We start from the raw sequence: 17,609 nt of genomic DNA, 5'->3' as shown, positions 1-17,609 counted from the left end.
AGCTTTTGAGTTTTTGACGTCGGCAGATATCAAACAGTAATCTTAGGATACAGTCAGTTAAAAATGACTCAGATGAGTGAATACTGTTAAGAATCAAAAGTTTTGCGTTTTTGGTGAAGCTTTTGAGTTTTTGACGTTGGCAGATAGCAGACAGAAATCTTAGGATACATTCAGTTTAAAAGGACTCAGATGAGTGAATACTGTTCAAAATGAACAGTTGTGCGTTTTTGTTGAAGCTTTTGAGTTTTTGACGTCTGCAGATATCAAACAGTAATCTTAGGATACAGTCACTTTAATATAACTCAGATGAGTGAATACTGTTCAGTTGTGCGTTTTTGGTGAAGCTTTTGAGTTTTTGACGTCGGCAGATATCAAACAGTAATCTTAGGAGACAGTCAGCTTAAAATGACTCAGTTGAGTGAATACTGTTCATTTCTGCGTTTTTGGTGAAGCTTTTGAGTTTTTGACGTCGGCAGATATCAAACAGTAATCTTAGGATACAGTCAATTTAATATGACTCAGATGAGTGAATACTGTTCAGTTGTGCGTTTTTGGTGAAGCTTTTGAGTTTTTGACGTCGGCAGATATCAAACAGTAATCTTAGGATACAGTCAGCTTAAAATGACTGAATGTGAGTGAATACTGTTCCGTTGTGCGTTTTTGTTGAAGCTTTTGAGTTTTTGACGTCGGCAGATAGGAGACAGTAATCTTAGGATACAGTCAGTTTAAAATAAATCAAATGACTGAATACTGTTCAGTTTTGCGTTTTTGGTGAAGCTTTTGAGTTTTTGACGTCGGCAGATATCAAACAGTAATCTTAGGATACAGTCAGCTTAAAAGGACTCAGATGAGTGAATACTGTTCAAAATGAACAGTTGTGCGTTTTTGGTGAAGCTTTTGAGTTTTTGACGTCGGCAGATATCAAACAGTAATCTAAGGATATAGTCATCTTAAAATGACTGAATGTGAGTTAATACTGTTCAGTTGTGCGTTTTTGGTGAAGCGTTTGAGTTTTTGACGTCGGCAGATATCAAACAGTAATCTTAGGATACAGTTAGATTAATAGGACTCAGATGAGTGAATACTGTTCAGTTGTGCGTTTTTGGTGAATCTTCTGAGTTTTTGACGTCGGCAGATAGGAGACTGTAATCTTAGGATACAGTCAACATAAAATGACTGAATGTGAGTGAATACTGTTCAGTTGTGCGTTTTTGGTGAAGCTTTTGAGTTTTTGACGTCGGCAGATAGGAGACAGTAATCTAAGGATACAGTCATCTTAAAATGACTCAGATGACTGAATACTGTTCAGTTGTGCGTTTTTGGTGAAGCTTTTGAGTTTTTGACGTCGGCAGATATCAAACAGTAATCTTAGGATACAGTAAGTTTAATATGACTCAGATGAGTGAATACTGTTCAAAATCAACAGTTGTGCGTTTTTGGTGAAGCTTTTGAGTTTTTGACGTCGGCAGATAGGAGACAGTAATCTTAGGATACAGTCAGCTTAAAATGACTGAATGTGAGTGAATACTGTTCAGTTGTGCGTTTTTGGTGAAGCTTTTGAGTTTTTGACGTCGGCAGATATCAAACAGTAATCTTAGGATACAGTCAGCTTAAAATGACTGAATGTGAGTGAATACTGTTCAGTTGTGCGTTTTTGGTGAAGCTTTTGAGTTTTTGACGTCGGCAGATAGCAGACAGAAATCTTAGGATACATTCAGTTTAAAAGGACTCAGATGAGTGAATACTGTTCAAAATGAACAGTTGTGCGTTTTTGGTGAAGCTTTTGAGTTTTTGACGTCGGCAGATATCAAACAGTAATCTTAGGATACAGTCAGCTTAAAATGACTGAATGTGAGTGAATACTGTTCCGTTGTGCGTTTTTGGTGAAGCTTTTGAGTTTTTGACGTCGGCAGATAGAAGACAGTAATCTTAGGATACAGTCAGTTTAAAATGACTCAGATGAGTGAATACTGTTCAGTTGTGCGTTTTTGGTGAAGCTTTTGAGTTTTTGACGTTGGCAGATAGGAAACAGTAATCGTAGGATACAGTCAGCTTAAAATGACTCAGATGAGTGAATACTGTTAAGTTCTGCGTTTTTGGTGAAGCTTTTGAGTTTTTGACGTCGGCAGATAGGAGACAGTAATCTTAGGATACAGTCAGCTTAAAATGACTGAATGTGAGTGAATACTGTTAAATTGTGCGTTTTTGGTGAAGCTTTTGAGTTTTTGACGTCGGCAGATATCAAACAGTAATCTTAGGATACAGCAGGCTTAAAATGACTGAATGTGAGTGAATACTGCTCAGTTGTGCGTCTTTGGTGAAGCTTTTGAGTTTTTGACGTCGGCAGATATCAAACAGTAATCTTAGGAGACAGTCAGCTTAAAATGACTGAATGTGAGTGAATACTGTTCAGTTGTGCGGTTTTGGTGAAGTTTTTGAGTTTTTGACGTCGGCAGATATCAAACAGTAATCTTAGGATACAGTCAGCTTAAAATGACTGAATGTGAGTGAATACTGTTCAGTTGTGCGTCTTTGGTGAAGCTTTTGAGTTTTTGACGTCGGCAGATATCAAACAGTAATCTTAGGATACAGTCAGTTTAATATGACTCAGATGAGTGAATACTGTTCAGTTGTGCGTTTTTGGTGAAGCTTTTGAGTTTTTGACGTCGGCAGATAGCAGACAGAAATCTTATGATAAATTCAGTTTAAAAGGACTCAGATGAGTGAATACTGTTCAAGATGAACAGTTGTGCGTTTTTGGTGAAGCTTTTGAGTTTTTGACGTCGGCAGATATCAAACAGTAATCTTAGGATACAGTCAGCTTAAAATGACTCAGATGAGTGAATACTGTTAAGTTGTGCGTTTTTGGCGAAGCTTTTGAGTTTTTGACGTCGGCAGATATCAAACAGTAATCTTAGGATACAGTCAGTTTAATATGACTCAGATGAGTAAATACTGTTCAGTTGTGCGTTTTTGGTGAAGCTTTTGAGTTTTTGACGTCGGCAGATAGCAGACAGAAATCTTAGGATACAGTCAGTTTAATATGACTCAGATGAGTGAATACTGTTCAGTTGTGCGTTTTTGGTGAGGCTTTTGAGTTTTTGACGTCGGCAGATAGGAGACAGTAATCTTAGGATACAGTCATCTTAAAATGACTGAATGTGAGTGAATACTGTTCAGTTGTGCGTTTTTGGTGAGGCTTTTGAGTTTTTGACGTCGGCAGATATCAAAAAGTAATCTTAGGATACAGTCAGTTTAAAAGGATTCAGATGAGTGAATACTGTTCAAAATCAACAGTTGTGCGTTTTTGGTGAAGCTTTTGAGTTTTTGACGTCGGCAGATAGGAGACATTAATCTTAGGATACAGTCAGCTTAAAATGACTCAGATGAGTGAATACTGTTCAGTTTTGCGTTTTTGGTGAAGCTTTTGAGTTTTTGACGTTGGCAGATATCAAACAGTAATCTTAGGATACAGTCAGCTTAAAATGACTGAATGTGAGTGAATACTGTTCAGTTGTGCGTTTTTGGTGAAGCTTTTGAGTTTTTGACGTCGGCAGATATCAAACAGTAATCTTAGGATACAGTCAGTTTAATATGACTCAGATGTGTGAATGCTGTTCAGTTGTGCGTTTTTGGTGAAGCTTTTGAGTTTTTGACGTCGGCAGATAGCAGACAGAAATCTTATGATAAATTCAGTTTAAAAGGACTCAGATGAGTGAATACTGTTCAAGATGAACAGTTGTGCGTTTTTGGTGAAGCTTTTGAGTTTTTGACGTCGGCAGATAGGAGACAGTAATCTTAGGATACAGTCAGCTTAAAATGACTCAGATGAGTGAATACTGTTCAGTTGTGCGTCTTTGGTGAAGCTTTTGAGTTTTTGACGTCGGCAGATATCAAACAGTAATCTTAGGATACAGTCAGTTTAATATGACTCAGATGAGTAAATACTGTTCAGTTGTGCGTTTTTGGTTAAGCTTTTGAGTTTTTGACGTCGGCAGATATCAAACAGTAATCTTAGGATACAGTAGGCTTAAAATGACTGAATGTGAGTGAATACTGTTCAGTTGTGCTTTTTTGTTGAAGCTTTTGAGTTTTTGACGTCGGCAGATATCAAACAGTAATCTTAGGATATAGTCATCTTAAAATGACTGAATGTGAGTGAATACTGTTCACTTGTGCGTTTTTGGTGAAGCTTTTGAGTTTTTGACGTCGGCAGATAGCAGACAGAAATCTTATGATAAATTCAGTTTAAAAGGACTCAGATGAGTGAATACTGTTCAGTTGTGCGTTTTTGGTGAAGCTTTTGAGTTTTTGACGTTGGCAGATAGCAGACAGAAATCTTATGATAAATTCAGTTTAAAAGGACTCAGATGAGTGAATACTTTTCAAGATGAACAGTTGTGCGTTTTTGGTGATGTTTTTGAGTTTTTGACGTCGGCAGATAGGAGACAGTAATCTTAGGATACAGTCATCTTAAAATGACTGAATGTGAGTGAATACTGTTCAGTTGTGCGTTTTTGGTGAAGCTTTTGAGTTTTTGACGTCGGCAGATATCAAACAGTAATCTTAGGATACAGTCAGTTTAATATGACTCAGATGAGTGAATACTGTTCAGTTGTGCGTTTTTGGTGAAGCTTTTGAGTTTTTGACGTCGGCAGATAGCAGACAGAAATCTTATGATAAATTCAGTTTAAAAGGACTCAGATGAGTGAATACTGTTCAAGATGAACAGTTGTGCGTTTTTGGTGAAGCTTTTGAGTTTTTGACGTCGGCAGATAGGAGACAGTAATCTTAGGATACAGTCAGCTTAAAATGACTGAATGTGAGTGAATACTGTTCAGTTGTGCGTCTTTGGTGAAGCTTTTGAGTTTTTGACGTCGGCAGATATCAAACAGTAATCTTAGGATACAGTCAGTTTAATATGACTCAGATGAGTAAATACTGTTCAGTTGTGCGTTTTTGGTGAAGCTTTTGAGTTTTTGACGTCGGCAGATATCAAACAGTAATCTTAGGATACAGTAGGCTTTAAATGACTGAATGTGAGTGAATACTGTTCAGTTGTGCTTTTTTGTTGAAGCTTTTGAGTTTTTGACGTCGGCAGATATCAAACAGTAATCTTAGGATATAGTCATCTTAAAATGACTGAATGTGAGTGAATACTGTTCAGTTGTGCGTTTTTGGTGAAGCTTTTGAGTTTTTGACGTCGGCAGATATCAAACAGTAATCTTAGGATACAGTCAGTTTAATATGACTCAGATGAGTGAATACTGTTCAGTTGTGCGTTTTTGGTGAAGCTTTTGAGTTTTTGACGTCGGCAGATATCAAACAGTAATCTTAGGATACAGTCAGCTTAAAATGACTGAATGTGAGTGAATACTGTTCAGTTGTGCGTTTTTGGTGAAGCTTTTGAGTTTTTGACGTCGGCAGATAGCAGACAGTAATCTTAGGATACATTCAGTTTAAAAGGACTCAGATGAGTGAATACTGTTCAAAATGAACAGTTGTGCATTTTTGGTGAAGTTTTTGAGTTTTTGACGTCGGCAGATATCAAACAGTAATCTTAGGATACAGTCATCTTAAAATGACTGAATGTGAGTGAATACTGTTCAGTTGTGCGTTTTTGGTGAAGCTTTTGAGTTTTTGACGTCGGCAGATATCAAACAGTCATCTTAGGATACAGTAGGCTTAAAATGACTGAATGTGAGTGAATACTGTTCAGTTGTGCGTTTTTGTTGAAGCTTTTGAGTTTTTGACGTCGGCAGATATCAAACAGTAATCTTAGGATATAGTCATCTTAAAATGACTGAATGTGAGTGAATACTGTTCAGTTGTGCGTTTTTGGTGAAGCTTTTGAGTTTTTGACGTCGGCAGATAGCAGACAGTAATCTTAGGATACAGTCAGCTTAAAATTACTCAGATGAGTGAATACTGTTCAGTTGTGTGTTTTTTGTGAAGCTTTTGAGTTTTTGACGTCGGCAGATAGGAGACAGTAATCTTAGGATACAGTCAGCTTAAAATGACTGAATGTGAGTGAATACTGTTCAGTTGTGTGTTTTTGTTGAAGCTTTTGAGTTTTTGACGTCGGCAGATATCAAACAGTAATCTTAGGATATAGTCATCTTAAAATGACTGAATGTGAGTGAATACTGTTCAGTTGTGCGTTTTTGGTGAAGCTTTTGAGTTTTTGACGTCGGCAGATATCAAACAGTAATCTTAGGATATAGTCATCTTAAAATGACTGAATGTGAGTGAATACTGTTCAGTTGTGCGTTTTTGGTGAAGCTTTTGAGTTTTTGACGTCGGCAGATAGCAGACAGTAATCTTAGGATACATTCAGTTTAAAAGGACTCAGATGAGTGAATACTGTTCAAAATGAACAGTTGTGCGTTTTTGGTGAAGTTTTTGAGTTTTTGACGTCGGCAGATATCAAACAGTAATCTTAGGATACAGTCATCTTAAAATGACTGAATGTGAGTGAATACTGTTCAGTTGTGCGTTTTTGGTGAAGCTTTTGAGTTTTTGACGTCGGCAGATATCAAACAGTAATCTTAGGATACAGTAGGCTTAAAATGACTGAATGTGAGTGAATACTGTTCAGTTGTGCGTTTTTGTTGAAGCTTTTGAGTTTTTGACGTCGGCAGATAGGAGACAGTAATCTTAGGATACAGTCATCTTAAAATGACTGAATGTGAGTGAATACTGTTCAGTTGTGCGTTTTTGGTGAAGCTTTTGAGTTTTTGACGTCGGCAGATAGCAGACAGTAATCTTAGGATACAGTCAGCTTAAAATTACTCAGATGTGTGAATACTGTTCAGTTGTGTGTTTTTTGTGAAGCTTTTGAGTTTTTGACGTCGGCAGATAGGAGACAGTAATCTTAGGATACAGTAGGCTTAAAATGACTGAATGTGAGTGAATACTGTTCAGTTGTGCGTTTTTGGTGAAGCTTTTGAGTTTTTGACGTAGGCAGATATCAAACAGTAATCTTAGGAGACAGTCATCTTAAAATGACTGAGATGAGTGAATACTGTTCAGTTGTGCGGTTTTGGTGAAGTTTTTGAGTTTTTGACGTCGGCAGATATCAAACAGTAATCTTAGGATACAGTCAGCTTAAAATGACTGAATGTGAGGGAATACTGTTCAGTTGTGCGTTTTTGGTGAAGCTTTTGAGTTTTTGACGTCGGCAGATAGCAGACAGTAATCTTAGGATACATTCAGTTTAAAAGGACTCAGATGAGTGAATACTGTTCAAAATGAACAGTTGTGCGTTTTTGGTGAAGTTTTTGAGTTTTTGACGTCGGCAGATATCAAACAGTAATCTTACGATACAGTCATCTTAAAATGACTGAATGTGAGTGAATACTGTTCAGTTGTGCGTTTTTGGTGAAGCTTTTGAGTTTTTGACGTCGGCAGATATCAAACAGTAATCTTAGGATACAGTAGGCTTAAAATGACTGAATGTGAGTGAATACTGTTCAGTTGTGCGTTTTTGTTGAAGCTTTTGAGTTTTTGACGTCGGCAGATATCAAACAGTAATCTTAGGATATAGTCATCTTAAAATGACTGAATGTGAGTGAATACTGTTCAGTTGTGCGTTTTTGGTGAAGCTTTTGAGTTTTTGACGTCGGCAGATAGCAGACAGTAATCTTAGGATACAGTCAGCTTAAAATGACTGAATGTGAGTGAATACTGTTCAGTTGTGCGTCTTTGGTGAAGCTTTTGAGTTTTTGACGTCGGCAGATATCAAATAGTAATCATAGGAGACATTCAGCTTAAAATGCCTCAGATGAGTGAATACTATTAAGTTGTGCGGTTTTGGTGAAGTTTTTGAGTTTTTGACGTCGGCAGATATCAAACAGTAATCTTAGGATACAGTCAGCTTAAAATGACTGAATGTGAGTGAATACTGTTCAGTTGTGCGTTTTTGGTGAAGCTTTTGAGTTTTTGACGTCGGCAGATATCAAACAGTAATCTTAGGATACAGTAGGCTTAAAATGACTGAATGTGAGTGAATACTGCTCAGTTGTGCGTTTTTGGTGAAGCTTTCCCAGGTGGAAAAGAAATATACTTAAGTAGTATTTTCTTGCCATGCACTTATTGAACTTCTAGCATGCTATAGAAGTACATACTGAAATGTGCTATTTTGGAACAGCTATTAGTGTATTAAGTGCACTTCAAGACAGTCTTAAAGACAACTTAATTTTAAATTAAATGCACTATTTTGTGCTAAAATGGAACAACTAAATGTACATTTATTATACTAAAATGTGGCCTTCATCACATTTTACTTTAAATACATTTAAAATGCCATGAAAATTAGCATAAATGTAGTACATTATAGTGTATTTTAATAGTGTCTCAAAATATTGCTACAATACACCCCTCGTTGTATTTCAACATGTTTTTATTAGCACTTAATGGCAAACTAAGTACATATCAAAACAGTACTTTTAAAGTGCATTTAACACGGTGCACAGAAGAACTTTTAGACTCGTTAAAATGTTCTTAAACTCTTACTTGAGTGTATTTTTTAACAATCGCTAATGAGTGCAATCACAATGCTCTTACACACCTCTACTGAGTAAAGAAAAACTATAAATTACAAAAGTGAAAAGTTGACAAGGCCCATTAGTTGAAAAAAAGAATGGGCAAACAAAAATATATATTTTCAAAAATATATAAAGATTTTTCCAGCTTTCATTGGCAAAGAATTTCAAACAACCGAGAGCCACATTTAATTGTGAGGTAGTAAAATGTGTAAAGTATATAACATTTTTTATGTAAACATACAGCCTAAAGTAAGAGATAACAATAGAACATGTAAACACTGGTGCACACTGGTCTGACACATGTGTGTGTGTGTCTTACACCTTCTTCTTTGAAAAAAAAATGTTCATTGTTGCACTTTCGTCTTATAACAGCTCTCACATCAGATGTACTTGTTCCTGGGAACTCAGACATCACTGTATCTGTAGGGAAAAACAATACACACATTTGTAAGGTATGCCATTTACATAGACATAAGCACAGGCAAATGTATTGTTTTAAATTAATGCAATATTTTAACTCTAGTCCCTTTACACACTCACAATCCTTGAAAGTCTGTCACAATACAGACATAAAAACCATAGATAATAATAATAAAATATAAGATTTATTCTGTACACACCAACAAGAGCATTCAGCTTTTCTGGATCTAATGGATCCTTTTGATTTCCATTGCCTGTAAGGCTTGAGGAAGCTAGAATGTCACGACCAAAGACCAGAACAGCTAAATCCTGGGCAAAAAGGGACATCCTTGATCTGTTCAATCTTTTGAAACATTTTCGGTTCACCACAACTGCCGAGTTGCCCAAGGAAATCTGTGATCAGAAAATTAAATACTCAGATTAATTAAGAAATAACAATATAAAATGAAACAGCAATTTTCAAAGCAGATGATTGTCTTGGTGAAGAACTAATATCTAAGCGTAGTGACTTCACGCAGCACCTGAAAAGCCACATAGAAGCATCAGTCACTTCCATCATTGTGCCCAGGTTGCAGATATTTGCCCAAAAAGCATAATTGAGTATCATCTTGTTTGGAAATTGCAGGCTCATTTTATGACACAAGATAATCTATAGTAAAAATAAGTCATTCTTTTAGAAAGGGAAGCACAGCACAACACACCATTTCTGGAGCAGGACTGGAGGACCCTGAACTTGTATCACTGTCAAAGGAAGGTAGCAATCGCTGCATAGTGGTCGTTAGTTCCTTAACACACTTGACAAGGGTGGGTATTTCTGCATTAAAGTAAAATAAATAAATAAATAAAGACATCAGCCATCGATAACTTCTAATTACCAAATGCATAAATCATGTCATCTAAATTTTAGATACACAAATATATAAAACATTTCTTTTTCATTATAGATACCTTTTAATGCATCCATCACATCTTGGTGCCTGTCTATGTTTTCTAGTGCCTGATTCATCTGGCCACTCTCCATTCCCTGTTGCCTAAAGCAGGGGTCCTATAAATTAAAGTTACAATTTATTCATTTATTTTGTTACACAAAAGAATACAATTTCTTGTATTTTTCCTTTTGTTGCAGAATTCACAGAGACTACGGAGGTATTTCAAGTAGGTGGTTAAGTGGTAAACCTGGGTAAGTTAAGATAGAGGTAGTGGTAAACCTGGTAATAGAAGAGCCTGGAAGTTATTCTCTAAACTAAACAGAACACACAGGCTACTCTCTTACGAGGTTTACCACTTTCTCCAGCTTAACTTATCTAGGTTTATCACTTAACCACCTAATTGGAACACCCCCCAGTTCCTTTTACTATCACTACAATGCACAAATGGTTGGTAACTGTTGGAATGTTACATGTTGTCCCCTAGGAACATAACATCCTTTCTCCACAGTACAGGATACACCATCTAAGTCCTCAACAGCTAAATACAATATGACAGCCTAACCAAAAATCCATAACAACTACAGCAATAAACAAGCTGATCATTTCATTGTTTTTTTTTCTTTATCAGTGTTTCATTAAATTAGGCACCCAATATCTCCAAAAGGTCCAAGTGGTATCAGGCATTCCAGACAGAGCCCTCTCCTTGCTAAAGATGGGTCAGGACACACCTCACCACTAGAGATTACAACAGTGCATCTCAAAATGTACTTTGACATAGTTTCACCTATCTTAACACTAGCTCAGATGAAATCCCAATCAACCAAGTCTGGGAACGCAGTCGCCACAAATGCAAACTTTCTTTTTCCACGGCTCAGACCTCCTTTTACCTCCTATAAGGCTGCTTCACCCAAATCAAATAAAACCCAATGTGGTCAATTTAACAATGAAGCCACCATCACAAATCTCCACTGGGTCATCATTGACTTGATTGACAAGGAGTCAACTAAGGACTCTGTAAATAGAATGTAATGCAGGTGGTGTCTAACCTCTAACCTAAAACTCTCTCTACACCATGGAATTCCTCCAGTCATCTACTTCTCTTGCTTTGTTTGAAAAACAAGGGGGGGAGAATTAGGGTTCAGTTCCATGCGGACTCCTGTGAGAGTAGTGTGTGCTTAAGTGCTGTCCAAAATGCATTACTTTCCACAGCGATTTTCACACGTTCGTTTACATACACGTTTGTACATATTACACTGTAAATAAAAAAACATAATCATAGTTTTGAGTTTGCAATGTGTTTCTGTTTCATCAGTTTGTTTATTCATTTAGGTCATTCAGCGTGGTTGTAGCCTAGGTGGGATCTGCTGTGCTAGTAAGCCCAGCCTAGCATAACGGCAGCTAACATTGTACATATGATTTTGGCAAAGCCATTTAACTGTAGCTTACTTTTGCTTAGCCTACGAGGAGAGAGTAGGAATTAGACAGCAAGGCAGACCAACGTGCAAGCTGATTCAGAAATTAGGGAGAGGTCATAACAGGTCTTTTCAGGTCTGCTGGTATGAGAAAGTGAACTGCATGACTGGGTCTGTCTTATGTACAGTATGGTAAGCATATTTTAGGCATACAGCAGCCTAAATTAAACTTTTCTTTTGTTTGTAACTGCCTTGCTTCGATATAAGTTTTATGATGAACACATAAAATGAGCTTCCCCTGTTTAAGAAACCAGCAGCCGCCACTGATTTCTTTGTCAGCCTCTACTCTGATATTGGGCTTCACTTTCTCCCACAAATGGTTTCTGCGCAAACTTTGTTGCTACTACACAATTTCTGAACTAGCAATTTCGACTATGTATATATTTTATGCTATAAATACAATATACTTACAGCTGTTCCAGAAGCTTGGGGTGAATCAAAAAGGTCCATATTGGTGTCTATGTCTACATCATCTTCCTCACTCTGTGAGGGGGTGGATGTCCTTGGCCTTTTATTCATCAGAGAAGACTTTAGCTGCGAAAGAACCCTCTCCTTTGCAGCCTTCATCATTTTTGGTTTCTGAATCAAAGACCACAATAAGTAAAATTAATATATGCACAAACAATAACAAGTGCGGAGTGAAGTGTTCAAAGTTGAAACTGAAAATGTCTCGAGGTAGACTTTACCTTCTTAACTGTAAAATTCTACATAGATTTCTATATTATCACTCAATGTATTGAACTTTCCATAGAAATGGATTTGCCTGGTGGGTGTTAATCATAGGTTAAACTAGTGTGTGCAATATTTGTATACTCTTTTCCCAATATCAACTCACACTTGTTCCAAAGGCTGGTGGTGTGTATATGTCAGTCTCATCATCGTCTGAAGACATCATGTGGCCTCCTGTCCCTTTATTTTTTTTTTCTGTAGCAGAGAGAAAATGTGTAATTGACAATATAGAAACTATCTAAATATATAAACTCATATTTTCAAGTGAAAGATCCTCTTATTTCCTTCACAATCAGTAAGATGAGAAAAGTAATTGTTATTTAGCAGTATATACAGATTGATAAATAATCTGGGATGTATAGATGTGTAGTACTGTGGCATCCATAACTACGTATTGCAACAGTTTTTATTCAATGACATGTCAAAAAAGCGAAATCAAGTTTTGGTCTGTTTTCATCTTGTGTGGCAGTAGACTCTGCAGACTTTCTTCTCACAGCTGATGTGGTGCCACTGCTGTGCCAGATGTCTTCATTTCTGATGAAAGCTGTTTTTTTTCCCTACCATGTCCTTAAAGTTGTCTGCAGACAAAATGACATGTGGATATTTGTCATTGTGGATATCTGAACTACAGATTGCAACTACAAAGAATTTGTAACCTTTATGACTCCCACTCTTGTTCGTACAAAATTGGTTAAATAGGGTACATATTTTCAAAACTACACAATGTAAGAATTATTTTGGATCTACAACAATGACCAAAAAATGTAAACAGTCAATGCAAAACCAGAGAGCCATTATTGAGGTATTTCAGATGACGTTTGGAGCCATTGTGACGTGCGTGATTGGCAGGTAGGCAAAACGTCAAGGTAGTCAGTACAAGCCTATGTTATTTTTTTGTTTTTGTCTTCGGATTTAATCACTATTAACATGTCAAACCTTGATAAAAGTGAAAATTATGAAAGGGTTTCCCATACTGAAGCATTCAATAGCCTGTCACAATATGCTACTTTGCTATTTATTGGGCAAAAAGTGTGTTTAATGTTGTTGTGATATCTTTATTGCTTGCAGCCAAATTCTATAGGCTACAGGGACAGCGAGACACGCTGCTAGACACTTTGCTATGCAATCTGTTGCTTATAGTTCAAAACGAGTGTAATAACTATGTTAAAGTTCATCACTGACATGTACTGCAATGTGCAAAATGAGTATGGGTCTTTAAATTCCATGTAATTTGTAAGAAAGTTAGCAACCAAAGTTGTCGGTTTAACGTTACTTAGCAGGGAAATTAGCACTGAAATAACTTAACACCTCAATTTTTCGGGCAATTAAAACAACCTACTGACACACAAATAGTTGTCATACCTGTAATCAGCGTTTAATTAAGCAGTCGTTCACAAATGATTGCTGTCGCCCACTTACATGAATTTCTATAAACCGCCACCATTCAACTTGATGGCAGTCCACGAGCAGTTTTGCCTATGTTAAATTCTCATAGACGCATTGGCATTATGACGTGGCTGGTGAAAAACCTCAATAGATAGTCTAAAGAGTGGCTAATCTGAACCGACCCCCCCTTAGATAGATGATAAAACCCTTTTTTGGACGAAATTTCATTTAACACATCTGCCCCTCTTTATATCAGTTTAAGAAATTTCCTTCGTTTAATAATAATAATAATGAAATGATAACTCAGTTCTTTTATACACAATTAAACATTAGCACATTAACATATAACAGAATCGTGCTAACAACAGCATTATGCTACGCTGCTAACTAAAATTCTCATTATCACCTTAGAAGTAAAAAAAAAAAACTTCAAGTTAAACACTGTTATTGTATTGTATTGGCTATAGTGAACTTACCTCCAAGAAAGAGTATTTTACCGCTAGTGTCTTAGCTTGTCCATTTCTGCTGCGACTAGGCAAACACACTTCAACATAGCCGTCTTCACTATCAAGTTGCTGTCGAGAGGTTACCCTGTTTTCTTCCCTCCTGTGCTCGCATCTAATTATGTCCGTGCTGTCCACTCTCACCAAATTAGTATCGGGGAAATAAAACAGCCCAAATTTGGGAAATACCATTGTTTTTATCTTCCTCTCAACTACAACAGACTACACAAGAAGAACTCAGTAGCCTAACGTCTCCCCATCACCGGAAGATATGTCGATTTTGAATACGGCAAAGCTTGACTCTGATTGGTTAAACGGCATTACACACCGTTGGTGGTCTCCGAAGAGGAAATTCACCTGAATAATTACTTGCATTTAAGGTAGGCTATATCTGGTATTTTTCAGCAAAACTTCGTTGTTGTAGAATATTGTGGCATGAATATTGCATTAACTAGATTACCTAGTTGTTATAAATTATTTGCTATAGGCTATAGGCGCAACCTATTCTGGAGCGTTAACAGTTAGTGCAAGTATGGTAGGGTGACAGTGTGTTTTACATTAGCATGTGAAGATAGGGTCATAATTACACGAAAACAAGTCTTTTTTCTTTGTTGTTAGGCCTGTACAGGCCGCACTTGGTCACTTGCAAGTGACCAAAATGAAGAAATACTAATCCTATCTGCGGGAATCTGAAAACAACATTCCAAGAACCACAGCTCACAGGCGATTGAGACATGGTAAAGATAAAGAGGTAACATTGAATTCACTTATTTTTAAAAATTATTTTGTTTCTCAAAGAGACAGGTGACACTCTCCATACAATGTCAATTTGCCAGAAATCCAATTAATTTCCTCCTGATGGTATGCTATTCTTGTCATCCTGCAACATCTGAGACACCTAGCATGTCCTTTTCTCAATCTCTTTGCAGAACTATGCCCGAGTAGTTTATAAAAAGTTTGTTTCTACCAGTGAGTCAGATATCCCAAGAACAAGTGCATACTGGAAAAGGAATACACTGTAAAATAAATTTTCTGTGTTACATGGTTATAATAGATATATCTATTCAGCATATATGCTGTATCTTGTACTGTGGTTGTTGTGGTCAAGTATCAGTGTACACAAAATTCAGCTATATAGAGATTTTCCGTTATTGAGCTAAATACAGTCAGCGTCATAAACAGTCTAAAACTTGCAAAACTAATAAGAAGTAAACAACACATTTAATGCTGCTAAGAAGTCTATACAACACTAAGTTATGACATGATGTGAACATCCCTTAGTATGTGAACTTCCTTCCTAAAAATTCCTTCCTTTTAAAATTCCTTGACATAATTTTATATCGCAGTTCAAGTTCCCTGTTCACGGCAATGATGATGAGGATGCCAGTGTACAAAATTCCCATTGCCCAGGACCTGCTAAAAGACCCAGAACTGAAAGTCAAATACAAGATGTGTCTGTCTGGGTAGGTATATGATATTTATGTTAAGATTTTGTCTTTATTAAATCCTTTCAAATATTGAGTGGTCCATTATTCATATATGTTGCATTTCACTTACACCTCTGTAGTGCTTTCTGACAGTAATGTGTTTTTCTGAAAATTCAGTTTATATCTGCCATATGTCACAATGCTAAATAATTGCTCAAAATAAATATTTAGTCTGTTGCAGATGGATCAGACAGTGATTTCAGGGCACTGCCTCACCAGACAGAGTCACTTGTAACTGCTGAGGAAGGTTACAATGAAGCAAAGAGAAACCAGGTCATTACAAATTGTTATAGGTCCAAATTGTTTGGAACATGTATTCTTTCATGTGAATGTTGTTGTTGAAACACTCATAGTAATTTATTACACAGATATACTATATATTCCATAGATTTACAAAGACCAAATGGAAACCGGAGGACACCAGGAGCATACTGCCAATTTGCAACCAGTACCTGATGTACCTCAACCAGCTCAAAGTCCAAACTATAATGCATCACAGGTACTTTAATGAAACATACACAATGTGGCATTGTAAGGGATGTGTACACTATATCATCTTCAAAGTCATGTTCACAGATATCTCGCTTAATGTAAAAGCACTGTAATTATACTGATTGACTGAATGACAGAATGCATAAACTGTGAGCACAGTATACTTTGGACAATTTAGTTACACTTTGGTTACAAATGTAGTATAGCTGGATATTAAATGCTGGCTCTAATTACTGATATGTTCCTTTCTAGGACTCCGAAGGGGATGAGCTCCTCTACCCAGGGGCACCGCTCTCCAAAGGACAGAGTCTGCTTCTTTTGATGACCTACATCTTGAGACACAACCTGACAGGGACAGCTCTCGAACATCTTCTCAAAATGTTCAGTGAACATTTCCCAGGATTAATGCCTGCAACTTCTTACCTGTTCCATAAGGCCTATGGACAGTATGGACAATGTGAATCACATTTTTACTGTTCTGGATGCACAAGCTACATAGGTAAGGGTACTGCTGATCAGACACAGTTGTACACATATGTAACATGCCATTTGATGCAGACACTAATCTGAAAAATGGATCATATTTTCTTGTTTTGAATTTATCCTCCCAAATTAAGGACATTCTTGAAAATCCCCAGACAGCTTTAGCAAGAAATGTATCACCCAGTGGTGTTTTTAATGATATACATTCAGGAACACAGTATGAGAAGCTAATCAGGAATGGTGAAACTAGTGAAGATGACGTAAGTCTATTGTGGAACTGTGATGGAATCCCTGTTTTCAAGAGTTCCAAGTGTCAACTATGGCCCATTCAATGTCAGATTATTGAACTGAAGCCAAAAGATCGGAAAAGTAATGTTTGCATACCATGTATTTGGTGTGGTGAGGTGAAACCCAACATGACAACTCTGTTAACTGCATTTGTTGATCAGCTACAAGAATTGGAGGAAAATGGAATAAAATGGACAGACACACAGAACCGACAGCACTTATCTAAAGTGCATGCCCTGATCTGTAGTTCAGATTCAGTGGCTCGTGCTCAAATTCGTAACACAAAACAGTTCAACGGAGAATATGGCTGTGACTTTTGCTACCATAAAGGTGGTCCATACTCACATATAAGTCCTGAACCTTCTCTCAGATCTGAATCTGAACATTTTGAACATGCAATGGCTGCAACTCCTCAGCAACCTGTAATGGGAGTGAAAGGTCCCTCTCCTCTGATGAGGCTTCTAAAGTTTCAGATGGTAAATGGATTTGTGCCAGAATACCAGCACAGTGTTTGCCTTAGAGTAACACGGCAGCTAATGACATTATGGCTAGATTCAAAAAATAATGCGAAGCCATGGTACATCGGCACTAAATCTGTCATGATTGATAAGCAGTTGCTAGCCATCAAGCCTCCAGTTAAGAGTTAACTAGAGTCCCACGTTCAGTAAAGGAATGGAAATATTGGAAAGCCTCAGAATGGAGATCTTTTCTTTTGTTCTATGCTTTACCTGTGCTTTCTGGTATTCTTTCAAAGAAGCATTTGAACCATCTTTTCCTCCTTGTTTTTGGTATTTATACTCTGCTTCAGGAAAAGATCCAAATAGTTGATATTGATAATGCAGAGAAGGCATTGAAAAAATTTGTTAAGGAGTTT

General features: G+C 37.0%; 1 protein-coding gene and 1 long non-coding RNA gene across 5 annotated transcripts; one reads left to right on the top strand and one right to left on the bottom strand.

Annotated features, from left to right (window-relative positions):
- Positions 1-8,272: 8,272 nt before the first annotated feature.
- Positions 8,273-14,238, bottom strand: LOC139623343 (uncharacterized). Of its 3 annotated transcripts, XM_071481495.1 has the most exons (8): positions 13,959-14,238; positions 12,591-12,674; positions 12,203-12,291; positions 11,779-11,946; positions 9,915-10,011; positions 9,668-9,780; positions 9,167-9,359; positions 8,273-8,966 (listed from the first exon to the last, which is right to left on the bottom strand). In XM_071481495.1, the coding sequence occupies exons 3-8, from the start codon at positions 12,260-12,262 to the stop codon at positions 8,791-8,793; spliced, it is 807 nt and encodes a 268-aa protein (XP_071337596.1). In that variant the 5' UTR covers positions 12,263-12,291; positions 12,591-12,674; positions 13,959-14,238; the 3' UTR covers positions 8,273-8,790. The 3 variants fall into 3 exon arrangements, with proteins under 3 accessions (XP_071337596.1, XP_071337595.1, XP_071337597.1); XM_071481494.1 differs by lacking the exon at positions 13,959-14,238 and having other exon boundaries at positions 12,203-12,293; positions 12,539-12,672; XM_071481496.1 differs by lacking the exons at positions 9,167-9,359; positions 13,959-14,238 and having other exon boundaries at positions 12,203-12,293; positions 12,539-12,672.
- A 91-nt stretch (positions 14,239-14,329) lies between these two features.
- LOC139622460 (uncharacterized) lies at positions 14,330-16,325 on the top strand. 2 transcript variants are annotated; one of them, XR_011691284.1, is made up of 4 exons: positions 14,330-15,448; positions 15,654-15,745; positions 15,861-15,971; positions 16,217-16,325. It is a non-coding gene; the product is annotated as an uncharacterized lncRNA (long non-coding RNA). The 2 variants fall into 2 exon arrangements; XR_011691283.1 differs by having other exon boundaries at positions 15,644-15,745.
- The last annotated feature ends 1,284 nt before the right edge of the window (positions 16,326-17,609 follow it).

The sequence above is a fragment of the Trachinotus anak genome, unplaced genomic scaffold (genome assembly GCF_046630095.1).
Source record: "Trachinotus anak isolate AG129_WGS33_773 ecotype Australia unplaced genomic scaffold, CSIRO_AGI_Tana_v1 ptg000007l, whole genome shotgun sequence".
In the NCBI taxonomy this organism is placed as follows: domain Eukaryota; kingdom Metazoa; phylum Chordata; class Actinopteri; order Carangiformes; family Carangidae; genus Trachinotus; species Trachinotus anak.
The sequence above is the reverse complement of the archived record's forward strand: the minus strand, read 5'-3'. Positions and strand labels throughout refer to the sequence as shown.